We start from the raw sequence: 27,325 nt of genomic DNA on the forward strand, positions 1-27,325 counted from the left end.
ATAAATACTGTAGGTTATACCTGTATATATATTTTTATTACAACTTCATTTTTAAATTTTTGTATATATTTTAGTCGTATTCAGTATTCTGTGAAAGAGGTGTAATTTTTGCAACTTCATTTCTCAATTCATTTTCTATATATTTTGCTTTTGTCTGATGATGGGGCTGGATTACCTCGAAACGCCACTACTGCAATAAAACACGAACATGGTCAGAGTTCATCGTGTCCTTGTCCTGGTCTTCAGTTTTATCTGTGCCATCAGGTTCCCTACTGGATCCTCAGTTGTTAATATTCTATATATATATATATATATATATATATATATATATATATACAGTAAGGTCCCGGGTTACGTCAGAGTTCCGTTCCTGAGACATGACGTAAGCCGATTTTGAACGTAACTCGAGTTTTATACAGTACGTCGTATGATTATGCTTACCGCAATGCATCTTACAGATTTTTCAACCATACATTGCATACTATACATGTAATAATCTTATAACAGGTATGTATAAGAAACATAGTCTTTTGAACTGATGATATTTATTGAATAAAATATAAGTTGTACTAGCTAAGAGTCTTCGTCACAGTACCGCACTCGCTGCGGTAACAGCACTTCTCATCGTCATGGCAGCAGAGTTACGCCACCACTGCCTCACCCACAACTGAGTCTGGCTGCCGCTCCCTCACTCTCCCGTCCTTACACACGTGCACACTGCCAACACACATTTTATTCCTATATTCAAGCACTTTTCATACTTCATCATACAATAAAGTTTACTGTAAATTACTGCCGTAAAATATGAAATAACATCATTACCAGCACGATAATGTAAGCATTTCTAACATCAAGTTTGATGGCTTTTTTTTTTTTTTTTTCTCACTCGGACAGCAAAATTATTTCAGTGATAAAATGACCGATTACTGTATGGTACTGTAATAAAAGATGCATACTATGTGTCACTACATACCTTCTGACATCAACTTGACTCGTTACTGGGGTTGCGATGTGGAAGGCACTGCATCAGGGGAGTCAGGGACCGGAGCAGGGGAGTCCAGGGCTGAAGCAGGGGAGTCCGGGGCTGAAGCAGGGGAGTCAGGGGCTGAAGATAGGGAGTCAGGGGTTGACGATGAGGATGAGGTAGCAACTGGTGGTGAAGTTGTGGCTCGGTGTTCAGTTAAGCAGAAAAACTGGAGAATTGAAGACTGCTTGGCGGCATATTTCTTTCGTCATAGATTTGACGATAACAGGACACTGCATCCTCAATTCCCCTGTACACTTTGGCAAACCTCTCTGCATTTGGGTCCTGATCTTCAAATGCAGCCATTGCTTTTTCTAGGAAGTCGAAAGCATTTGCCATTTCCTTAATCTTAAACTGTCTTAGCGGTTCTGCCTCATCACTTTTTTCATCATTTTCCATTTGCTTTCCTAGGTATAGCAAGTCTTCATTACTCAGCTCTTGATCATGTGAATCAACAAGTTCATGTACATCACTCTCGTCTATGTCCAGATTTAAATCGTTTCCAATTTTCACACAGTTGCGCTTGACTTCGTTTATACTGTCTTCATCAAATCCTTTAAAGTCATTTACGAGGTTAGGGCACACTTTTTCCACACTCCGTGCATATTTGTCTCAGTCACTTCAGCCCAACATTCTCCAATATTTTTAACTGCCTTATAGATGTTGAAATCTTTCCAGAATTCTTTGAGTGTTACTTTACCATTTTCTGTTGCTCGTATTGCCTGTCTGAATGTTTTTCTCAGGTAGTAAGCCTTGAAAGCTCTTATTACACCTTGGTCCATGGGTTGTAGGATTGATGTTGTGTTTGGTGGCATAAACACAACTTTTACATTAGGGTGCAACTCTGTCAGGCTCGAAGGATGACCAGGAGCATTATCAATAATGAGAAGAGCTTTGAATGGCAGATTCTTCACAGCACAATACCGTTCAACCTCTGGCACGAAACACTTTGAAAACCAGTCAATGAAAATTGCACTAGTCACCCAAGCCTTTAAATTACTTTTCCAATGAACTGGTAGGCTAGCTTTAAGGATCCCTTAAGAGCTCTTGGATTTTCAGGAGTGGTACACGAGTAGCGGTTTTGAGCTTGAAATCGCCTGCACAGTTTCCCCCAAAAGTAGCGTTAGGCGCTCTTTGGATGCTTTGTGACCTGGCATGGTTTTTTCTTCTTTAGCAATATAGGTTCTGTTAGGCATTCGTTTCCAGTTTAGTCCCGTTTCATCAACATTAAATATAAGTTCTGGAATGTAGCCTTCCTTCTCAATCAACTCCTCCAACTCTTTAACGATATTTTTGCTGCATCGTCATCTGCACTGGCTGCTTCTCCGAAAATTCTTTTGCTGGTTAGGTTTGCTCGAGCCCTGAACGCAGGTAAACCAACCTTTTGATGCCACAAATGTCTCGTTGGTCTCACTTTCCTCACTTTTTTCTTTCTTAAGGTCTTGGTAGAGTGTGCGTGCTTTTTCACAGATTAACTGTTCACTCAGAGGCATGCACCGTTGATTATTGTCCTCAATCCACAGCATTAGCATCCGTTCCATCTCAATCAACAGTCCCGATCTTTGCTTGGTAATCACAGTTGATTGCATGGGAGTTGCACCTTTAACGTGAGTCAAGATACGTTCCTTGTCTTTGAGGATGGTAGCTACGGTAGTACGGCTCATCCCAAGCGCATGCCCGATTGCTGATGCCTTTTCTCCTTTCTCATTACGCTTAATAATATCGACTTTTTCACGTAATGTGATGGTCTTGCGTTTCTTGGAGTCGTTATGGTCACCAGGAAGCTGTCTCTTAGGCATCTTGGAATCAGGATGGCGAAAAACACAAGAAAATGACGGTATCACTGTATCAGGCGGTGGTAGCAGTGAGACTGAGAGCGATTGTTGGTAGTCAAGAGTGAGGCGGGAAAACGCCAGAGACATCTCGCGGTACTTAGCAACGCTTCAAAACCCACTCTTTACGTATTTTTTCTTTATTTTCTTATATTTTAAAATTTCCACTCACGGACCGACTGTCGTAACCTTGAATTGACGTAAGTCGATACTGACGTAACCCGGGACCTTACTGTATACACAAGCGATGGACTGATTCAAATGTAAGTGTGATCTATAACCAAAAACTGTTCACTGCGTACCCTAACCATACACAAGCAGTCAACTTACGAAAGTAATTGGTTCTTAACCCCTACACCGAGGGCATGTTTACCAATGTTTTGCGTGTGTCGCGGAGTTATTCGGGCTCCGACATACTCTCAAAAAATATTTGCCAAAAATCAGCTATTAGTCCTAGAATATTAAAATTACATATGCTTATGGCACATACCTTCAGCTTTCTCCTGGAATGTTTGTTGAGCCTTCGTCGGTTACCGTAGGACTTGTGGAGACCTCTGAAGTTGGGTAACGAAGTCTCCACTTTACACTTCCCGACAACCCGTAATATGATTACCACAGCCAGATATTAACACTATAAACACTACTCTATGATTTTCAAGTAGTTTGGGATCCATACTCCAAAAAACAAAAAAAACACTGTGAAAGCAATGAAAATTACGAGCGCGTCTGACCATCGCACTTGCGCTAATTCGCTCTTGGTACTCTGTCATTTATTATTCATAAAACCCCTCACACTTTATATTTCTATTACTATATAACACTTATATATATCTACAGTCTTTATCCATAAGTTTCCTTCAGTAGTATTAGTTTATTGTCACTGTAGGGATTCAATTTCTTTCAGTAAAATACGTAGCATTCACTTTCTCGTCCTGTATACTAGCATTGAGAGTGATTCTGTCACTTTCAGTTTCACTCTCGTAACTCATAGTATTCAGACATGCTAGAGTGAAACTTTCACTTTCATTACTCCTAAGGTATATACTCGTATTCTTGTAATACTACTCATTTACATTTCTAATTACGTTCTCTATTTTATTTACGTTATTTACATTTCTATTTTATTTACACTGTGTTATGCACTGTCACTTGAAGTAACCTGTAAAACTATTTTCCACTGCTGACGTATATTCACATTCATTACTTTCACTTGCTGTTTACACATTATTTACAATTCCACTTGCACTGTTTTACTCAACAGAAAGATCGTAGTCACTCATCAATTGTCAGCCCTTTACCTCTTTCCACATGAGGTTTAGTAGGGGGTAAAGGTCACAGGGCCCTTTGCATGGGAGTGAAAAGTCCCTGAAGCTAGCAAGAGCGAACAGCCGTACCTCCACACTGGAAGATGAGAGTGAACTGATAAGGGTGGGCCGGGGTGGTGGCCTACCTAGGGAAATCAGTACTCCCAACGTTAGCCTCTTGACACAGCTAATTTATAGCAGTGAAATGATTGGCAGGAAATCTAGACAATACATTATAAATTAGGTAGTTCCAGGTGAATATAAATATCACAAAGGTTTCTCCCTTCCCTCCTTATATGTATATTTATTACGAAAATAGATTATACAGCATATTTCAAGGGGAAATACACAGCGAAAATTAGCGAACGAGTGCAAGTGAGGTGTTGTCAGGTGATAATTAGCCAATTCCAGGTGTATGGCACTCTCACTTATTTCTTTCTTGTATATATTATTTGGTATAAGAATAGGGCATAGGGCTTATTTCAATGGATGAAATCAGTGAAAAATTCCAGGGAAGATTTACTTAGCGTAGCACGGCCGGGCAGGCGAGAGGATAGGGTAATGGAGGGGGGTTGGGAGGGGAGTCAAGAACGGGGAGAAATGGCTAAATTGTCAACAATGGATGGGAGTACAGATGAGATTAGGAGTGCTGACTAGTGTTGGACACTGGCAGTACTGATAGATGATACAAGCCCCCACCTGGAAGCCCGAGTGAATTCAAAATAACACAGAATCACAAAAGCGACGCCCCGCGGTATGATCCCTTGCTCCCAAGCGTCACGAAAGTGACGCCCCGCAGTTAAGGGGTTAAAGGTCTTTTGCAAGTTGTTTTTTTTCGTAAGTCCATCTCTCATTCTTATACTGTCTCTCTCTCTCTCCGACCCAACCCTAATCCCATATTTACTGAGGTCACAAACTTCTTTCCCTCTACTCCATCACCTTTCTACTCCATACCTACTTCTGTGCTATCCTCTCTCTCTCTCTCTCTCAAACCCAACTCTAATCCCATAATTACAGTACTGAGGTCACAAAATTCTTTCCCTCTACCCCACTGCCTTTCTACTCCATACCTACTTCTGTGCTATTCTCTCTCCCTCTCTCTCTCTCACACACACACACAGATTAAAGCCCATTATTGTCTCTACTCCTTCACTTATCCCCTACCCTTCCCTGAACTGCAACAGACATGTTGCCGGTTCTGGGTAAACATGGCAAGTGCACTCTGCCATGTACTTAGAAACTTACGGTATATGTATCTTTTAATTTAATTTATCATTTGCACTGATCAAGACGTGATAACTTTAATTCTTTGTGTGCTGGAAGGAAACAGCCACCATGATGGCAATGATGTCAGTATTCATACTGCAGACAACACTCCAATCCATCATACAATACTTTACCAGTACAGGAGATAACAGTTGTACCTACATGGCCACCATAGATCCAAACTACCCCCTTCAGGTATGTTGTGAAGGAATACTTTTCATGGTGTAAATGGGTGGTACCTGTTAGGTAAGTAAATTGTGGTGAAATCGACCAGAAGCAGCTTACAGCTACACCATTCACGGGTGGTACTTGTACCTCATGAGGTGGAAAGTGTTTAATGTATGACGTACAGTATCAGTCGTATGAGTTTATAATGGCATTATGCTCATGCATATTTAATATTTGGCCTCTTCATTATTAATTTTCTGAATGAACAGTTTCAGTGAGCGACTCTGAACTTGATTGTAAAGTACCTTCAGTAGAGTGCGATGAAATACCGAATCGGCGGTCATTTACCGTACCAACACCAAATCGGTACTTTTAATTAGTGTTATACATTTGATCACCATTTAGGTTCATACTCACCTAAATATCTGAAATCTGGTCAGATTTTTGTATTTGATTTTATTTAAAAATCAGGATTCACAGTGAAAATGCGCTAAAATTAGCAGGTGTTTCTCCTTTAGCTCAACTGCTTGCCTTGGCAGACTTCTGCTTTGTATAAATGTTAATTTAACATACAAATGCATTTATTTGCACTTTAAATCAGTATTTGTGCAAAACAGAAGTCTGTCAAGGCATGTTGGCAATCTAAAGTAGAAATACCCGCTAACCTTAGCACGTTTTCGCTCTGAATCCTAATATTCTATTAACAGTTAAATTAATCTTAGTTTTTTTTACCGAAATCCAGATAGTTAGGTGTATATGAACAAGTATGGTGATGAATATAATATTTTTACAACAGTAAAGACTGCATTCCAGCACTGGGAACTTCCGACGAGCAGCCAGCCACCACTGCTTTCGTTTATTGTTACTGGCTGGTACACAAAGGAATAATTTCCATGGTGTGCTTTTGCCAGTGCACTTACACACAGGAACGAAACATTAGCAATTATTCCTCTTGTCACTGGGCATTCTTGGAGGTCAGAAATAAGCACAATGTATGCATGCTAAAAGTAAACACAGTAGACTATGCCGCCTCAGTGTGAGTAATGACGTCACGACCAATCAAAGGCCATTTCACAGTCACGTGATTTTTCAGCTACTTTATCTATTATTTTTTTCATGTTTCTGCACATTTTTTTTTTGGAAATAATGGTTGATGTAGCTATTTTCTGCACATTTTTTACCCATACAAGTATCATACTTCAAAAAAATTTTGACCAGAAACTCGTCTATTAACACCTCACCTCCTTGTCTGTGTCTTCACCTGATCCTGTCCTTCCTTGCTATGACTGACCCGCCACACACACACACACACACACACACACATTTTTTTCGTATCTGCAGATTTTTCGTAAGTCAATCCTTCATAAGTAGGGGTCTGACTTTACTATAAAAACAATTAGCAATGTTTTACAAAGTTTAAATGTTGATTAACTGCCTTATAGCAAACACCATGTTGACTGTATGCATCTTAAGACTCTCTAACAGCTGAGAAATAAAAAAAAAATTGCAATCAATAGTAATTACTGGTACTCCCTGGTAGACTACCAGTAAGCCTTTTCAGCATTCACTGAAGATGATGGGGAGGACAATAGGTGATAAACATCACTACTCATGACACTGTCTGCTGGTGGTGAATACAGTTTACTGATTTCATCCGCACAATATCTGCATAATGTATAGATGCAATACTTAACTGTCTGTCTAAATCTAAACATAAAGATCTTACCCTCATCATAATAGCCAAGCTTCATAGAAAGGTATACCCTCCTAGGCAAGGGCTTCAGTGCCTGAGTAAGAAGCAGGACTGTTCGCAACATCTTTACTGTTGATTTTCGCACATCATAAGCCTGCTCATCAAAGCTGAAAGTGGAAGTTAAATTTTAAGACCTTGGGAAGTGTTGGAGTACAATCTGAAATTTTGGGATGTGTTGGAGTAAGATTTGAGATCTGGGGAAGAAGAGCAGGAGTACTAGCTGAAATTTGGGGATGTGCTGGAGTAAGAGTTGAGCTCTGGGGAAGACGAGCTTGAGCACAGCTGAGATCCAAGGATGAAGCATAGATCTAAGAATGAAGTGTCTAAGTATGAGTTGTGGTCTGGGACAGAAGTGTTGGAGTAAGAGTTGAGATCTGTGAAAGAGGTGATGGACAAAGCTGAGACCTGGAGGACAAATTCTGTACAGTGATAATATTTGGGAAAACTGAGCTAGAGTAAGAATTCACATGTAGGGAAGAAGTGTTGGAACAAGAGTTGAGATCTGGAGAGGAAATGTTGGAGTAAGAGTTGAGATCTGATGAAGAAGTGTTGAAGTAAGAACTGAGATCCAGAAAAGAACTGCTGGAGAAGGAGCTGAGATCTGAGAATGAAATACTGAATTAAGAGTTGAGATCTTGGGAAGAAGTGTTGTAGTCATTATAAATAACAGATGGAAATGGTACTGCTATGCATTCAAATGTTATCTGTATAAATCTGAATAGCAGTGTGCCATACTTGAAAGGGTCAGCCTTCCTGACTTGGGTTCAAGTATATAAACAGTACTTGAATTTAAGTATACAATTTTACATACCTGTACTGGTACTTGGCATTAGAAAAAGTCAGTGTACCAGATTTGCACTTGTACTTACCCCTTTGTAAATGACGATTTAAATACATTTTAAAGATGTGCTGCATGTAAACATACACAATGTTAAAATTCAAGACATTTGTCATTTATTAAGATTAGTCATACTGAATGCAATAAAATATCTGGCACCTCTGCAAGGTGGGTTTCAACAGACATCATCATGATTTTCTGCCTTTAATCTCACAGCAGCTGCCACCCACTTACTACATTACATATCAGTATAGGCTACAATGAAATGATAATTTCTACACTTTCTGTTTCCCTTATTCTGAGCAGCATGTTCTTGCAATTGGCAAACTAGATATTTTATTTTATTTAAGTTAAATGGAAACTCCTGAGGAAAAAGTAGTGCTTTCTAATTTACAGTGCAGTCTTAATATTAACCCCAAAAGACCTATGTCTGATGATAGTCAGTTTTGGGTCCTGCTACATAAACTCCTAATACTGACAATCGCAGGCAGGCTAAATTTAAAAACATAATTTTTTGCTTTTTCCTTTTTTATGCCCATTCCTTCAACTTGTTTCATGCCTAGGCACATAATTCATATTGACTTAGGTGATTTCTGTAAGGTTACTTGGCGAAAATAATGTATTTTCCAAACGTTTCCAACTTTCTTTCTTCCACAAGGGGTGACTTTTTTTTATCTTTGATGGTTGATAGTCCGGTAACCATTAGACATATGAGTGATATATAAATTTTTCAGGTGTGTAAATTCAAGCTCTTGAAATCTAGAAGACCAAAATTTACCTTGGTGAAAGTTGAAAAATTGGACCCGAAATGTGATGGAGGGAATAACTAGAGTGGGAGATTTGCTGCCTTTAGGGGTTAAGTGAAGGATGCCAAGGCTTATTTTATTATTCTGTTCACACAAACTGAATTAGTATTTTCTTCACCATTAATGATGATGATGATGATGACAACAATGATGATGATGATGATGATGATTAAAAATACATGAGCATCTGATTGTGTACTTGCCTGTTACTACTGGCCCCGAAGCCAGTGACTTCAGTCATGCCATCTGGGGTGTAACGGAACTTGAATGCGTATGCCTCCAAAGCTGAATTTAGATTCTCACTATCTTCATGGATTGCAAATGTCATCTGGCGCAGCTGCAAATAAGTTGACATTCAAATGAAACTCTTTACTACAGAAAACAAATGTACACCATTAGACTGTAAACCACATAGTTTCAGAAAAAAGAATTACAATAAGCAAGAACCTTTTTCTTACTAAGTATAGTACCTCCAGGAGATGATGGAAACCATTTAACGAGATCCATCTATGGCAAAAGATAAATGAGGAAAAACTACTGGAATTAGTTGAAGAAATTATGTTACCAAGACATGGCTATATGGGCTGGGCATGAAAAGACCCTTGGATTACTAAAACTATTTAAGGGATCATAATTCTTCAACTATTGACGGGTGAATGCACATTCATCATCATCATTATCATCATCACACCTCTGTTTCTCACCTAAGATGACGTTTGGTAGGTTCAGGTAAGCAAAGCAAGAGAGCACAATAAATGCAAAACCATCAAGAGTATGTCTAGTGAAATGGTCCAAACTCACCAGTCAAGCCCCTGTTATCCTGGATGCACCTCACAGGTCTTACCAACTCCACATGCACAAGCATGCACACCCCTCTCACCTCTACCTTGATATCACAATGATCATCCCCTCAATGCCCTTGTATAAACAACACTCTCAAACATTATTCTCTTTGCAAGCACATCAACAATCACGTTTTGTTCAAAACTCTTAATCTTCTCTCTTTACAACATATCTTTACACGTTTCTTTGTGCTAAACCCTTGTCCGCTGGGTCATGAATATACTCATCATGATAAAGGGGTTCTACTTCCTTCAACTCAAAGATATATAAACAATCATGGCTACATTGTCAAGGGGCCCATGGCATCTCGTGAGTCAACCAAGAGAGCAAGCTGCTGCATTAGTCACCTAATTATCACCAAGGATAAAATAAGGTATGAGATTTCTATGTCATCCGATTCCTCACCAAACCCCACATGGCATGCCACCTCCAACCCCCTACTCCTACCAAAATGTCCAAGAAATAGGCTTAGATACAGCACCACAGAGCATGATTTGGACATACTATAGTAGGACTCGCGTAAATTTGAGGCTTTGGTGTGGCCCGCACCTGTGTACAATGGTGCCACGTTTCCCCAACTTGCGATGTGAAACTGACGCTATTTAAGTACAGTACAGTCCCAGCTATCCGATATCCAGACAAACGGAATACTCAGAAAAACGGGAAAATTCAAGGGCTGGTAAAAATGTCAGTAAGTTATAACTGTGCACCAATTTGAATGGACCACCAAACCGTCGTTTGATCGTGTCACGCGAGGTTGGGTGAAGTCAGACAAAGCGAGGTGAAGGCATTTCCGGCTAATGTAAATCCCTAGCAAATCCTCTTAACCACCCCTCCTCTCCCCCTCTTTCCCCTACTTGAATTCAGTCATCCTCCACACCCTCCAAAAATCACCAGTCTGCTTTTTGTCACCAGACAGTAAACAAGCTCTCTTGCTATTGTGTTCCTCCGATAGACGGTAATTTGTACACTCCAAAATGCCTAAAGTGCAAACTAAACGTAAGCGTATCGTGCTTACCTTGAAACAGAAGCTGGACATATGCAAATGACTTGAAAAAGGTGAACATTATAAAACACTAATGGCTGAATATAAATGTTAATAGGAATGAAAGTTTACTTTGTTGGAAGAAAAATAAATAAATAATATGCCTGCATTTCATACGTACATCATTTATTTTATTTTCTGCAAAACAGCTGAGTGGCGGGTGAGGGGTGGAGTGATGGAGGTCAGGTGGGGAAGAAGAAGAACAGTCGGGCTCAGAGAAACGTAAACAAAACTAACGTGGGGGCACAGGTGTCGTGATAATTCTACAGTGCAGTCTTAACACATCATCACTTCACTAATAAATGTTCAAGCTTTTATTTCTTTATTTTATTTTTCAATTTTTATGAGTACAGTACATATAATGAATACAGTAATTCAGTAAACAATGGACTGGTGCAATTTGCAGTACTGCAAATTGCTAGACAATTCAAGCACGTGCGTTATGACCATGGTGTGTGTTTACAAGGCAGTTTTTCAGGCGGAATCTCTTAGTGTCTCTTAGTGTAACCCCTAATGTGACTGGTGAGTACCTGAACTGTATTTACTGCTGTGATAGCCTTTGTATAGATCTGACTTGAAAATCAGAAATACGGGAAAAATCTGTAACCGGGAAGGTAAATTCCCCAAGCCACCCAGTTAACTGGGATTGTACTGTACAAGGCAACACAAATACGATAAATTCAGATGAATAAAACTTACACTTGTGTATTTTGATGGATGAATCAACAGTAATCTTATTATGCATAAAATATTTATACAGTAACACAGAAACATGGCATACATATTGTACAGTGTTGCTAAATGAAATTGTAGTCACTTTTAATGTTTTTTAGCGTAGTTTTAGGGTGGGTAATAATATCACAGTTATGGATATAAGATAATGAGCCTGAAAAAAGAAGAAATATGCCAATATCCAAAGTAAAAGAAATAATTCATATAATTCTTGTGAGTGGTAACACTGACACACCCAGTCTGGCCTAAGGTAAAGTACGTACCCCTCCGTAGACCCAAGCATAGCTTGTACAGGTGTTGCTAGAGAAAAATGCTCACATTTACTGGCTTTTACCATAATTTTAAGGGCGAGGAATAATCACATTTATAATCATAAGCTAATATGTAGGACAAAATAGTAGGCATATGCCAATACCGAAGTAAAAAAAAAAAAAAAAAACATTATTCACTCGCGAGCGGCAACACTTCCACACAAAGTCGGTGGCCTTGATCTCAGGGGTGGTGTGGAAATGATGTCAAATTTACAATATATACAATATTATGTAAAGGAAAATATCCAAATTGTCTCTTGCAATAAGAGAGAGAGAGAGAGAGAGAGAGAGAGAGAGAGAGAGAGAGAGGCAGGAGAGGGGCAAGGTTGAATGCATTGTCGGCATGACGGGGGGTGGTGGTGGTGGAGGCATTGTCAGGCTGAGAGAGAGATGGAGAAAGGGGAGAGAGAATGAATGAATGAAAATCAATCATGGTACTGCAATAACGGGTCATCTGTCGCCGTATACAAAAAATGATAAATATCACTAAATATAACAAAACCAAATTAACAAATGAAAGCACAATTATAAACAACTTATAAAAGAATCAAAAGTACTCAGGGTGGCTCACATCTCCTGCCAGGAGAGAGAGAGAGAGAGAGAGAGAGAGAGAGAACGGTATAGAAAACGTGGCAACACTGTACACAGGTGCGGGCCACACCACAGGCGCAAATTTACGCGAGTCCTACTATAGTCTCTCCTCTGTCGAGTCACATGTCGTCATCAGCAGCAATGGCATATCACAGGGAGAACATGATGCCAACAGTGTTATGTCACCCACACTCGCCTCTTCTCATACCATGCCTTTTCTGGGGAAAAGAATGTGTGTGTGTGTGTGTGTGTGTGTGTGTGTGTGTGTGTGTGTGTGTGTGTGTGTGTGTGTGTGTGTGTGTGTGTGTGTGTGTGTGTGTATTTACCTATTTGTAGTATACAGGAATTGAGCAATGCTCGTGTTGTCCTGTCTCCATATCCACATTTATCAAGTCTACCTTTACACACATGAATGTTTTTCTCATGCACCACCTCTTTGTCTAAGTCGTTCCAAATATTTAAGAATATACCTAATTGTGATATACACGGAATGTACTATGCTCGTGGGTTTCCGTCGCTGTTTCTCAATAAGTCGAATTTAACTTTAAACTCGTTTAAGTTTTTTGACTGGACGATCTCTGTCCAGGCTATTCCATAAGTCTATACTTCTGTAAGGAAAGCTATATTTCTTGATATCCTTCAAGCAGCTTGACTTTTTCAATTTCATTCCATGTCCTCTTGTTGCTCTCTTATCCCATACAAACAGATCTTCTTTGTCAATTTTATCTACTCCCACCATGGTCCTGAACACCGCAATCATGTCTCCCCTCTTTCTCCTTTCCTCTAACGAAGGCAAATCCAGTTTTTCCAGCCTCTCTCTGTATGACAGGTCTGTCAGACTGGGGACCATCTTGGTTGCTGTTCTTTGTATTCTCTCAATCTTGTTTATATCTTTCTTTTTGTGTGGGCACCACACTACCGCTGCATATTCTAACCTGGGGCGGATCATGGCCACTATCAATTTCTTCATCATTTCCTCATCCATATAATGAAATGCTACTCTTATGTTAGTCAAGAGCTTATAAGTCTCTCCAACTATCTTGTTAATGTGCTTTTCTGGTTACAAACTATCTTGGACCAGCACTCCCAAATTTTTCTCTTCTCTCCTTTTTGTGATTAATTCATTACCCAAAAAATAATTCAGTGATGGTCTCCTGGTACTTTTACCCATTTCCAATATTTTACATTTCTTTACATTAAATTTCATTTCCCACGTCCGGCTCCAATTGTGTATCCTATCCAAATCCTCCTGCAGTATTTTACAATCCTCCTCAACCTCTATCTTCCTCAAGATCTTTACATCATCAGCAAACAGACTCGCATAACTGTTCACTCCATCTACCATATCATTTACGTAAATGAGGAACATTACTGGCGCCAACACTGAGCCTTGAGGGACTCCACTTGTTACTTCCCTCCATCCAGACATCTTTTCCTTTATTACTGTCCTCATTTGTCTGTCTCTCAAAAAGTCTCTCATCCATTCCAGAAGTTTCCCCTTTAGTCCTCCTATATATTCTAGTTTCCACATTAGTCTCTTATGAGGTACCTTGTCAAAGACCTTCTCTAAGTCTAAGTACACACAATCCACCCAACCATCTCTCTCCTGTACCACATCAATCGCTCTTGAGTAAAAGCTCAACAAGTTTGAAACACATGACCTTCCGCTTCTGAATCCAAACTGACATTCAGCCAAAATATTCATCTCTTCCAGACATTTTATCCATCTGTCTTTCAGGATTCTCTCACACAATTTTGCGACCATGCTGGTTAGAGACACTGGTCTATAATTCAGGGGTTCTTCCCTGTTTCCTCCCTTGTAAATTGGTACCACATTTGCCCTCTTCCATTCTTTTGGCACTTTCTCCTCTTCCAGTGAGCATACAATTAAGCTGTGAATTTTATCCGCCAGTTGTTCTCTGCATTCCTTCAGTACCCAATTAGAAATTCCATCAGGTCCTGGGGCTTTCCTTACATCTTGAGTTTCCAGTAATTTATACACTTCCTGCACCTCCACTTTTATATCTTTCATCACCGGAACATTTCTAATCACTCCCTCCCCTTCCACAAGCTCCTTTTCTTTAGTGAAAACTGACTGGAAACGTTTGTTCATTATTTCTGCTTGCATTGCCGCATCCTTAAAGACCTCTCCATCTACTTTCAGCTTGGTGATTCCTTCCTTTTGTTTCAGTTTGCCATTAACAAATCTATAAAACAGTTTGGGTTCATCCTTGCATTTGTCAATTATACCTTTTTCAAAATTCCTTTCTTCTTCCCTACGTATTCTTGTGTACTCATTTCTTGTTCTTTTATATTCTTCTTTTGTTCTGTCGTTACCTCTCTTTCTCCAATTGTTCCACGCCTTATCTCTCTCTTTTTTGGCTATCATACACCTTCTATTAAACCACTCCTTTTTCCTGTTTTCTTTCCCTCTTACTCTTGGTACAAATTTTCCACTCCCAAATTATAGAGGTCTACAAAGATATCCCACTTCCTCTGTATCTCTCTTGTTTCTCTGAATTTTCTCCAATCCGCATTTTCAAAAAAGTTTCTCAATCCTGTAAAATTTGCTTTGCCAAAGTTGTATCTTCCCTGTCTATGAAGCTCATCTCTTGGCTCGACGTTTCCTATTAACATCTGGAACTCAATGACCACGTGATCACTTTTTCCCAAAGGACAGAGATATTCCAATGATTTTATTACATCGGGTTCTTTGGTGAACAGTAAATCTAACATTGCTGATGTGTCCTCACCTCGAAACCGTGTCTCTTCTTTGACCCACTGCGTCATCACATTATTCATTATTATATTTAATAACATAGTGCCCCACGAATCCTCGCCACCTCCCGAGTACCATTCCTCCCAGTTCACCTCTTTACAATTAAAGTCACCCACCAAAATTATATTATTGCTTTTCTCAATTATTTTTTGCAAATAGCTAGCCATATCTGACAACATCTCATGGTATTCGTCATCCTTCCATGCTCTCGTCTTTGGGGGAACATACACTACCGCCATATCTCTCTTAACATTCTCTCCAGTTTCTAATTTCATATATATCACTTCAGCCCTGCCTTCTCCCATTTCCACAGTATCTACATTTATGTTGTTCTTCACTGCTATCATCACTCCTCCTCCCTTTTTTTCTTTTCTGTCTTTTCTCCACAGTTTGTATTTACCATCTCCCAAATGAACATCAATATCTTCTCTTAATTTGGTCTCTACAAAGCACATGACATCAGGTTCATGTTCTCTCAAGAAATCATTAATTTCGATCCTTGTCGATATGAAACCATCAACATTAGTATATATCACCTTCAAATTATTTTTGACATTATTAATACCCTCTTCTCTCCTACTCTCTGTCCATACCACTTCCTCAACTTCTGATCTTTCACAACCATCCCCCCTAGTTTCCTTCACTTCTATTTCCTTAAATACCATTTCCTTACTTTCATATCCAATACTCTCAAAAAAAAAGTATTACGTTCTTCCTCTGTCCTCTTATCATTTTTTTCCTTTACTTCTTCCTTTAATGATTTTAAAACTTCTCTTTCTTCTTCATTCAGATCTTTTCTTATTATAATATTTTCCATCCCCGCCTCTTCGCTTAATTTCCAGGTCACTTTAAGTATCTCATTTATTACACTTTCTGATGTAAACTTGACTCTCATTGGTCTTGTTTCTCCTTTCTTATAAGGCCCTATCCTCCTTACTTCCTCAATTTCTTTTACCCACTTGTCTCCTTCGGGGTCAATCTTGCCTAATATTCCACTCACCATGTTCGTGTCTCTCTCGAGTCTTGCGAACCTAACCTTTTCTTCCTCTTCCCTGTTTCCAAATACTACCACACATCTGTTCCTTTCTACAGTTTCTCTCACTATTTTCTCTTTTTTCTTCAGTATTTTCACTACATTTTCTTCCATTTCTTTCTTGTTCATTTCCCTTTCTTCCTGGATGATCTCTCTTAAGCTGACCACTTCTTTCTGTTCTTCTTCTACGTGTGCCCACTTTGCCTTATGTTCTTCTGATACATTACTCACCTTTTCCGTTTTATTAGTACTCTCTTCAAGTTTCCTCCTCAGTTCAACATTTTCCCTCTTCAAATTCCTAATCTCTTCATTGGCTGTTTCGTTGGACTGGATTAGACTCTGTATGGTGGTTTCCGTATTTCCTGACACATCCTTTATCACTAGATTCTCTACTTTTTTTTCGAGTTCACTAATCCTCATAATTAATGTTTTCACCAGGTCCATGACATTAGTATTAGCATCAAATCCTTGAAATTCCATTCCCTCATTGTTTACATTTTCGGCCATGTTTAATGTAAAGTACCTAAACAGCTGTTACCGAATAAGCCACAAACATTCATGTATACTATTGCCAACAAATCTTTACATTTTTGGTAGTCTACTAACTTTCATTATTTTAAATTTAAAGAAAGACCCTAGGAGACAGGACAGACAAAATTCCTGAAACTACTTCCTCACGAGACAATGTGTGTGTGTGTATTTACCTATTTGTATTTACCTATTTGTAGTATACAGGAATTGAGCAATGCTCGTGTTGTCCTGTCTCCATGTCCACATTTATCAAGTCTACCTTTACACACATGAATGTTTTTCTCATGCACCACCTCTTTGTCTAAGTCGTTCCAAATATTTAAGAATATACCTAATTGTGATATACATGGAATGTACTATGCTCGTGGGTTTCCATCGCTGTTTCTCAATAAGTCGAATTTAACTTTAAACTCGTTTAAGTTTTTTGACTGGACGATCTCTTTGTCCAGGCTATTCCATAAGTCTATACTTCTGTAAGGAAAGCTATATTTCTTGATATCCTTCAAGCAGCTTGACTTTTTCAATTTCATTCCATGTCCTCTTGTTGCTCTCTTATCCCATACAAACAGATCTTCTTTGTCAATTTTATCTACTCCCACCATGGTCCTGAACACCGCAATCATGTCTCCCCTCTTTCTCCTTTCCTCTAACGAAGGCAAATCCAGTTTTTCCAGCCTCTCTCTGTATGACAGGTCTGTCAGACTGGGGACCATCTTGGTTGCTGTTCTTTGTATTCTCTCAATCTTGTTTATATCTTTCTTTTTGTGTGGGCACCACACTACCGCTGCATATTCTAACCTGGGGCGGATCATGGCCACTATCAATTTTTTCATCATTTCCTCATCCATATAATGAAATGCTACTCTTATGTTAGTCAAGAGCTTATAAGTCTCTCCAACTATCTTGTTAATGTGTGTGTGTGTGTGTGTGTGTGTGTGTGTGTGTGTGTGTGTGTGTGTGTGTGTGTGTGTGTGTGTGTGTGTAATTCACCAGGTCAGTGACACATTACTGGGCACCACATTTCTTCCCTGTGCCCAACAAAACCCATTAATTTTTACCACCACACTACTCATGGCACATATATAGATTTTATCACATGTAAGACACAAAGTTACTGTATTGTTAATAAACAATCCTATAGCCTTGTGATGTTGGTTTGACTATTTAACTTACATATTGGTTCTCCATTGCTTGAAAGCATCCCTTCATCCATGACACTAATACATTGGAGATGTGACACGAGGAGGTGTCAAGTAGCATTTTCAGTTTTAGCCCATCCAAGTCTTTATCACCATAGGCAATCTGAAAATTTTCAAGAACATTGCAAAATTAACCACTTCACCATGAAAACTGTACACTCAACCCTCAACTATCACTCCCAATTGGTCCTGCTATGGCTGCACTACAGCCGAAACCGTGATAGCCGAATTGAAGAACTCATGGAAATAATTCTAACTGGTGCCATGACCTCAATACTTACTCCTAAGATACCCATTTTGTACCACATACAGTATTAACATATAATAGTCCAAAAATGAGCATGTTTTATGATGTGATCATGATTCTTATAAATACCCCTCATAGTTGATTCACTGATGTTATATTTCTTCCCCACACTTCGCTTGGTCTCTCCACTGTCTATGAGTTTCACATTTCCAGTTTAACTGCATAACTTAGGTTCTGCCTTTTTTTTACTTCCCTGCCAGGTGCCGCAGCATTATGTTGGGTGATGGTAGTGGGACAGGGAGGGGGTACATTGGCCATGGTCATATCATAAAAAAGGTTATTGTTCTCGCTGTCACTGTTCACGGTCTGAGGGTGCGCACTTGAATGGTTTGGCGGGCAGGAGACTCGGTCGGACGGTCAATCAGCGCTTGGCTGGCGCTGACGTCACACAACCAATCACGGAGTGAAGCTTTTGTTGGCTGGGAGGAGCACTGGAGCCCAGCCTTTTTGAAATTTTTGAACATTTCCGGTGCGCGATAGCAGGCATTTAGTGTGTGATAAAGGTACTTGGGTAGTTTTTTATATAGGCGTGATAGCGAGATACGCTATAGCGGAACCCGTGATAGCCAAGGGTTGAATATATATTTTTTTCTGGTTTTAACCTTGTCCTATGCATGAAACTATGAAATGTTACACTCTTACTGCTAATACCATCTGCAAAAAGCAGTGCCACTACCTTCAAATTTACTCTCTCAAATGCAGATAATCAAATGTGCTAGGTATCTGCATAAAGAAAGAGGTGTTGTACTCCACCTAAGCATTCAAGATTGGGAGTTGGAAATTTTAGGCCAAATAAGAGTACAGTAAACGGAGTATACTTGCACAGTCCTTTGCAACATTATGTGGGCAATTATGCCAACTGTTCCTTTGACTTAAGACCCATTAGGGCCACAAGATACTTGACCACCTTTGTACACTATGCCAGCATGGTAACCATCCAACAAATTAAATGGTTTCCTGAAGAACTGAAAAACCCTCTGATTTATAACAGCATATTCACCTGACGGAGGGTACCACAACAACGGGTGGGTGGAAGGTTGGCATACCCACCTACCATCTGCATGTAATGTGCAAGGATAGAAAACACAGAAATCTCACTCACTGGTTTCTCCAAACACACAAATCTTGCTAATGCACAGACTATTCAGAGATCAAGAAGTGTGCTTGAAACTGTGACTACAATTGAGCTTATCAGCCACACAAATAACAATGAAATCATAAAATTAGTTGAATGATAAATAAATCAAGCAATTCTTAGGACCGAGAAACTTTCATCAATATTATGGTGATACAACACAACAGAACAATAGCAACAAACATACAAACACATGGTTCAAAGGGCACTAGGCCACTGTGCCTACAAAATGGAGCAAATAAGTAAACTGTTCTATGCCTTATCACAGAGGTGTGTCTGGATGAATCAGATTGCAGGATAACTCATTCCTAGCATTACTCTGACAATCATCAACTTGACGTTTTATAAAATATTAGGAGTAGCTTCGATATTAATAAAATATACTAGAGCTACAGCACCTTTCTTCTCTACCTTGCTACTGACACGATAATAATTCCACCACCACTCTACTTTCTGTCCATCACACACAGGTGGTTGAATCAGCATTTTCTTTTTGCACAAAAAATAATGATCAAATACAGTCATGAAAGAATTAATGCACATACCAAATGCATACCTCTGGAAAAAGACTGCGTAGGTAAGTGACAGATGATATCCCCACAGCCACTAACTTCTTCACAAACAATAAAGACTGTTCCCTGGTCTTCTGCTCCACGGGAAACAACGATGGCCACTGATGGTAAAAGAAAAAAAAAAAACTGTATTAGGGTTAACACTGTTAAAAGTTTAATCTTCATGATAAATTTGATTATTGTGTAAACTGGTGTTTCTAGCAAACAGCAAAAGAAAAAACAGTACCGTATTATTAACAAAACCAAATAACATGCTGCATAACATTGCATTTTATCCCTTTAACAATGCGATATTCTTCCAATCCCACCAAAACATAAAAGTCAGTTGAAGGAATGCCCAGAGTGCAATACATGCACCCTACAACTGGTCTAACGGCCACATACGGTAGACCCTCATTATAACAGACCCCAGTAGAGCGGATATCAGATTTAATGGACACCACAAAGTCCACCAAACTTTCATCAGCTACCACAAACAATGTCCATTAAACAGGGTGCAATGGGAAGCAATATATGTGTTTCCTATCCTTTTTACTCCAAGCTGGCCTGAAATTGCCCTCTCACCACTGTGATTAGAGTTGTAATAAGACTACCTAGTAAAACTCTACTAATCATGAAGAAGCCCAAAGACAAGGATTCGAGATATGCTGTAAAAGAGCAAAATCATGGGCCAAGTTAGTGTAAAATGGGTATAGTTTATATTTTTGGTACTAGAATACAGTATGCTATTGTACTTGCTTATTTTCAAACATGTGCCTGAAATCCCACCTCAGGGGAAGACCCTCGGATATGATGGACTATCGGCTTTGACAATCCTGGCTTTCCCCCAATTAGTTTATTATACCAAGGGTCTACTGTATTTGACTCTGCCCACAGATTTTGACCTTCAATAGATTATTCTCAAAGTCTTGTCACTTCATTCTTATTTAACAAAAAATAACACAATAAATCACTCAAAATTACAGTATATCGCACTCCACTGATCACTAGCCCTGCAGGAACACAGTTGCATTCAACAACGATACGTTGCAATGCAAGATGATGACGTAACACGATGTAGCACAGGCAAGCATAAGGGAGGTCTTCACTTGGTTGCTGATGATGGAAGAGGGACGCTCTGGAGCACTGAGGCACGCGCCACGAGACAACGATGGTTACGCCACTGCAGTGATGCGCGATTGTTCTATGCACGTAAACAATGTTGGCCATCTTGCTGGGCACAGGTACCTGCCTAGCTTGGGGGGGGGGGGGGGGGAAATCACATAGAAACCCATCAGATAACCGGGGACTGGCCATCAATTGGCGAGGATGGGTGTTAATTTCTTTTACATCGCAAAGGCAGGGTATCACATAAATGGGGATCATATGGTGGGGTACAACTGTATCCTAAAAATCAGCTGACCACAAAACACTGGTAAAGGCTTTGTTTACAACAACTATGTCCACTCATTTCTCCAGACCTACACCCAAAATTACATCACAGGGTAAATCTAGTGGCAAAAGGATGAATCCTGAATCACCAGAATTTGATGAGTTTCAGGGAATAACAACGGAGGAGTGGGTAGTGGCTGAGCATGAGGTTATGAAGAGGTTGGAATTGTTAGAAACAAGAAAGCAGGTAATTTGTGAATCTAAGGATTTTGGTAGGGATATCACTGACAGGTTGGCTGTTTTGAAGAAGAGACTAACTGAGAGGGATGAAATGAAAGAGCAAATGATACAGGCTGAGAAAGAATTAGCAGCATATAAGACAAAGGTGGAAAGTCAAATTAAGAAATTACAGAAAGAGAACAAAACATTAAAGACAAGTCACAGAAGAAATATGTGCAGCATGTGAGGTGGTGTGTGGGGTGAAAAGACAAAAGGGGGTGCAAGGAACATCATAATGGAATGAAGAAGTGAGACAAGCTGTGTTGCAAAAGAAGAAAGTATATAGCAAGTGAATAAGAGGCATGGAGGAAGTCGAGAGGAAGAACAGAGTTATATGTAGAGAAGTGGAAAGAGGTGAAAAGATTAGTAGGAGGGAGTAAAAAGAAAGTGGCTGAGGAGTTTGGAAGGAATTTTAGTGTATAAAGAAGGGAATATAAAAAAATGTTCTGGAAGGAGGTTGAGTGTTAAAACTGGGTGATAAAGACAGTAGTAGGGCGAGAATGATAGAAGTGAAAGACTGCTTGTTGAGAAGGGAGAAAAAGCGAGCAGATGAAGAGAGCACATTAAGGAACTGTTAAACACAGAAAATGAAAGTAATGCGAGTATCAGTGGCTGGGAGAAAGACGGAGATGAGAAAAGAGGAAAAAATCGGTAGCAATGAAGAAAGTCATGCTGGGAAAAGCCCTAGGAATTAATGGAGTGTGTTGTGAAATGCTGAAGGATTGGGTAGATAGTGGAAGAATGGATATGGAAGATGTGCAGATTGTCCTGGGAGGCAGGTAGAGTCCCAGATGATTGGAAGTCAGGTATAATTATTCCCCTGTACTTTCCTTCCTTCCTTTTCTTTCTTTCTTTCCCTCTTCCTCTACTCTTCCTTCTGTCTACAGGTGACTCTACAATAAGTGACAAGCCAAATGGTTTCCCATACACCAGGAAACCATTTCCTACACAGGGTGGTAACCGTATAACCAAACTATGGCGCCTGGTGGGTTAGTGGGTAATTACAGTGCTCCAATCGGAGTAAGCCGGTGTCTGTTTATATCCGTGGTGTGGATGGGGTTTGTTGCTCACATGATGCCACTCAGGGATGAGTGAGGCAGGTCACTCTCATCGTAAACGTCAGGACCAACTTGCCTAGTCCCGGGTTCCTACACTATTCATGGGGCAACACAGGATTGGATGATGTATGTATGTATGTACAAAGGAAAAGAGGAAAAAGAAGTGTGTGGTTACCACAGGGACATTTGTCTTCTTAGTGTAATCATTTCGCTTCATTTATAAAGGCTCCAACAAGTTTGCATGCATCTGCCTTGGTCATCTAATGGCAGCTCTCCATGCTGCTCGATCTCTGATGGCCTCCCTATTCAGACCCTTATCCCTGAGGTCACACTCTGTGACCTTGCACCAGGTCTTTTTTGGTGTGCCTCTCACAACCCTCCCCACAACATTCTCACTTCTCATTTTACACCCAACTGTCATCCCCCATCCTTTTCACATGTCCATGCCCAAACCAACTCAATTCACTCCTTATCACAACACCAATACACTCCAGTCCCATCCTTCCTCTTAACTTTCCCATCATAAACCTAGCCTCCCCAGGCCTCACATTCAAGGACACACTGTATATCCATCTAATCACTGTCATTTCTGTACATTTGAGCCAACAAACATCCACTTCCTTTACTGCCCAGATCACACTACCATCCAGCATTACACTCCTAACACTTGCTGCAAACAAAGATCCCTTAGCACTGAGAGAGAGCCTTCTCAATGTAGGAGAGGAAACAGCTCACTCAACTTCTTCCAGTCACTCCTCACTCTAGCCACAGAGCTAGCTCCAGCCCCACCTCCTGCACATAACATCTCCCAAGTAACAAAACTCCTCCACACACTCAAGGGAATCCCTAGCATGATCAATCCTCTCATGTCTTACAGTCTCACTGCTGTTACTTACGGTAGCAAAGAAATTCACTTCCTTTCAGAAAGTCATCAAAAGACAGGTAGTGCAGTGGTTTGAAGTCATTAACAATGGCTTTGTCCCGTGTGCAAAAGTCTGAACTTCAAACTTCCAAAAATTACTTTTTTTCCCTCATACTGTACCAGTACTGTAATACCATTAGGAGTTTAGGTTTGTCAACTACTTTAAATGTTCTGAACTTTACTAGCCCAACCTGGGCACCAACACTTTGAAAAAGGTAACAGTATGTGACTAGCTGTTATTGTTATCCTAACATATAGTGTTTCTCTCAGTGCAGAAAAATACAATTTTGAATCCAATGAATTACATGATAAAACCTTGAACCTCTGTCTCTTCGCCGCACTGTTGCATCATTATCTCTCTTCTATCGCTACTTCAATGGTCATTACTCCTCTTAAACTGCTTGCATCCCTCCACCATTATGGAGGGCATGTAGTTTCCATCTAGCAACAAACTCTCATCGCTTTTCTGTCCATTTAAATGGTATATATAGCTCAACAACGCTTCCCATTTACAGCAGATTTATACTGTACCTTTTTATTAACAATACCTTCGTTCAGTCATTATGTCTTATAGTAAATGGAGCACAGTAATACTTCCTGAATATGATGTCACATCCTAGAATTTCAATGCAAGTAATTTTTAAAATATTAACTACAATGCAATGATATAACTATGTAAACAACATCATCATCATCATCCAGACCTCCTTTCCCACCCTAGGGCAGGGTGAGGAGTAGCAATGTCCAGATAGTGAATGGGGCACTCATCATCCACTCACTTGATGTAGGGATGGAGGGATGCCTTATGGCCTCTACACCGAGTGATAATACAAATGGTTTCCTGTACCCAGGAAACCATTTACTAAGTATGCAAAATATCTCACTCAAGATTTACACATTACTCACAGTGCTGATCCCCTGGTTCGCACGCACCATCTGAGCAGTAGCCATTATAACAGTAATGAAATCAGAGCCAGATTCTGCAAAAGAAAAAATAAGAGAGAAAAGGTTAAGACATGTACAATACAAAACCAGATAAGCCCGTGGTACCGACAGAAATGAGAAAAATGCACTGAAACATATGCCGAGATAACTACAGGTTGCCTGAAGACTAGTTTCCCTTGTACATGCCAATTAAGAACAAGCATTAGGAACTTTTAACATGAGCTCATTCCTCACTACTAGCAGCGCAATAATCGCCACAAAGAGAATTATTTCTGCAACCAGCAGACCCCATATGGTGGGAACATTAAAAATTTTAAACCTAATTTCTTTCCTCTCATCAAACACTTCATTAAGAAGAGAAGGTGATTAATCCAAAATACTTCCATCAATTCCATCAGAAACAGTATTCATAATTCCCAAATACTACTACTAGCAGTGGCAGTGGTGGCAGCAGCAGCTCCAGGCTGACCTGCAATGTGAACCCAGAGGACTACAGGCTGAAGCTGTCAAAGGGATCACTGTAATAGGCATGAAGATATGCTATGACAAGGATCTAAAGTAAGCCGCAAAAGGGCAAAATTATGGGCCATGTTAGTGTAAAATGGGTATGGTTTACATTTTCGGTACTGGAATATGCCATTCTACTCAATTATTTTCAAACATGGACTCAAAACCCCACTTCAGGGGGGGTGCCCCCGGATATATCAGACTATCCGCTTTAACAAACCTGGTTTCCCCCAAGTAGTTCGAAATAGCAAGGGTCTTCTGTAATATAGTCCGTTATTACAAGTCAACAATCATGAAAGACGGAGGGGCAATTTCAGGCCAGACTGGAGTAAAAAGGGTAGGAAATGCATACTGCAGACTGCACCTGTATGGATGGCTGTAGGCTACACTGTTTACAATGCCACTCCTATTGTACATTTTACACTGAGTTAACTCATTCATCATCACCATCATCAAAGATGGCTTCTGGTGGCTCTGGCATCACATCTGGTATATAGAGTCCTAAAGATGCTGGAGGTTGGGGTCTTGGAGGCTGTAGTGCTGGGTCCTGAGGCTATGTGGAAGCTGGCTGAAGAGGCTGATGCCACTGACACAGCGGAGGTCTCTTGACCCTCTGTGGAGCTTCTTGGCATTAGGAGAGGGCACAGGATTGAAAAACTAGGAAATCTTCAGCAGGATCTTCCTTGGTTGCTGCTGCTGCAGCTTGATGAGCCACATGACTGCATGATATTGAGCCTGAGGTCCTCCACCTATCTATAACAGTCAGGACTGTCTTCAGTATCAATCCCTGCAGCTGAAGATAGTCCATGTGTCTCCCCCACCTCTTCACCTTCCTCCTTGCTGGCATCTTGTCTTCCTGTAGTTCTGCCACAGTCCCCTCCTCTGTCTGGTGATGTCTAGGGACACCAGCAGAGTCATCCAGCCACTCTTGCAGCTACTCCACAGCAAGGTTCCTCTGCCCTTCAGATGCCAACATTTCCCTACAATCATTGGTGGCTCAAACCCCTAAAAACCATGCTGTGGTCTTTGGAGTTCTTAGGAGTTTCCATGCTATGGTCTTTGGAGTTCTTAGGAGTTTGCACCATCCATTTTTGAGCATGGCAAGTGGCAACGCACTTCTTCCATGCCTCAGCCCAGTTGAAGATGGTGTCCTTGATGGTGCATTTCTTAAGACTGTGCAGGGTTCTCTTGCCTCTGGTGTCCTCATAGTCAGCCTGGTCCATTCCAACCTAAGTCACAATGAGGCACTGTTGCAAGCAGAGGCTTCTGCTGTGCCTCTGGTACTCTCCATGACTCCTTGACCCATGGGCTGGACAAGGGCAGTGGTGTTGGGTGGCAGGGACACGGCCTTGATTCCCCCATCGTTCCTGCAGAGTTTGCTGGAGAAGGGAAGGGCTGGTGTGTTGTCCAACAGCAGGACTGCTTTCATGTCATTAAGATTCATGCCATACCTTTTTTGGTGCTGCCTCATGGAAGGGTCAAAGCTGTGGTGGAACCAGTCACTACTGATATCCTGGGTAAACCAGGCAGATTTGTTCCCGTGGTACTCCACAGGAAGCCTGATCATGATGTCTCTGAGTGGCCTGAGTTGTTTACTCTAACCTACTATGACAGGCTGTAGGCGATGAAAGCCTTCAGCATTGGCACAGGCTAGAAAGGAGACAATCCTTCATTATAATACGTCCTGGAACCCTGTGCACTTTAAGGAAGATCATGCCAGAAGAGGCCAGCATCGTCTGCATTGTAGATTTGAAACTCAAGCAGGCCTTCTTCCTCCATCAACTTTTGAAGAAACTGGACAAGCAGCACCACAGCATCACCACTGGCGATGAGCATCTCTCCACTTATGGCCTTGTTAACAATGCCATGGTGCCTCCTGAACCTCCACAACCAGCCATCACTACACTTGAAATCTTGTATGCCAAGGTGTATAGCAAGCCTCTGTGCTGCATGTTGAACATCCAGGCCATGCACAGAGACACCCTCAGCTTGCTCCTGTATGTGCCACTGATACACAGCTTCATCCAGCTTCTCATGCAGCAGCTTCAAGGTCCTGAACAAATCCTTCCTCTTCCTCAAGTTTTCCATTTTCTTCACTGTATCCTTTATTTTATCTTTAGCCTTCTGGATGTCGTGAAGGGTCATCTTCTCAAGACCATATTTATGCATGAGGT

At 40.5% G+C, this 27,325-nt stretch overlaps 1 protein-coding gene across 1 annotated transcript in view; it reads right to left on the reverse strand.

Moving 5' to 3' along the window:
• LOC145412982 (uncharacterized) overlaps window positions 1–24,650 on the reverse strand; it is a 67,539-nt gene extending 42,889 nt beyond the window's left edge. Inside the window, exons 1-6 of the mRNA XM_080282805.1 lie at window positions 24,606–24,650; window positions 20,054–20,170; window positions 18,030–18,158; window positions 9,202–9,328; window positions 8,954–8,963; window positions 7,321–7,454 (exon numbers count right to left, since the gene is read on the reverse strand). Of these exons, the coding sequence (XP_080138931.1) occupies window positions 7,321–7,454; window positions 8,954–8,963; window positions 9,202–9,328; window positions 18,030–18,158; window positions 20,054–20,170; window positions 24,606–24,650 (562 nt within the window). The remainder of the gene's footprint in view (window positions 1–7,320; window positions 7,455–8,953; window positions 8,964–9,201; window positions 9,329–18,029; window positions 18,159–20,053; window positions 20,171–24,605) is intronic.
• Between the last annotated feature and the right edge of the window lie 2,675 nt (window positions 24,651–27,325).

This window comes from Coenobita brevimanus, chromosome 94 (genome assembly GCF_032717465.1).
Source record: "Coenobita brevimanus isolate Jiangsu-jjx chromosome 94, ASM3271746v2, whole genome shotgun sequence".
NCBI classification, from domain to species: Eukaryota; Metazoa; Arthropoda; class Malacostraca; order Decapoda; family Coenobitidae; genus Coenobita; species Coenobita brevimanus.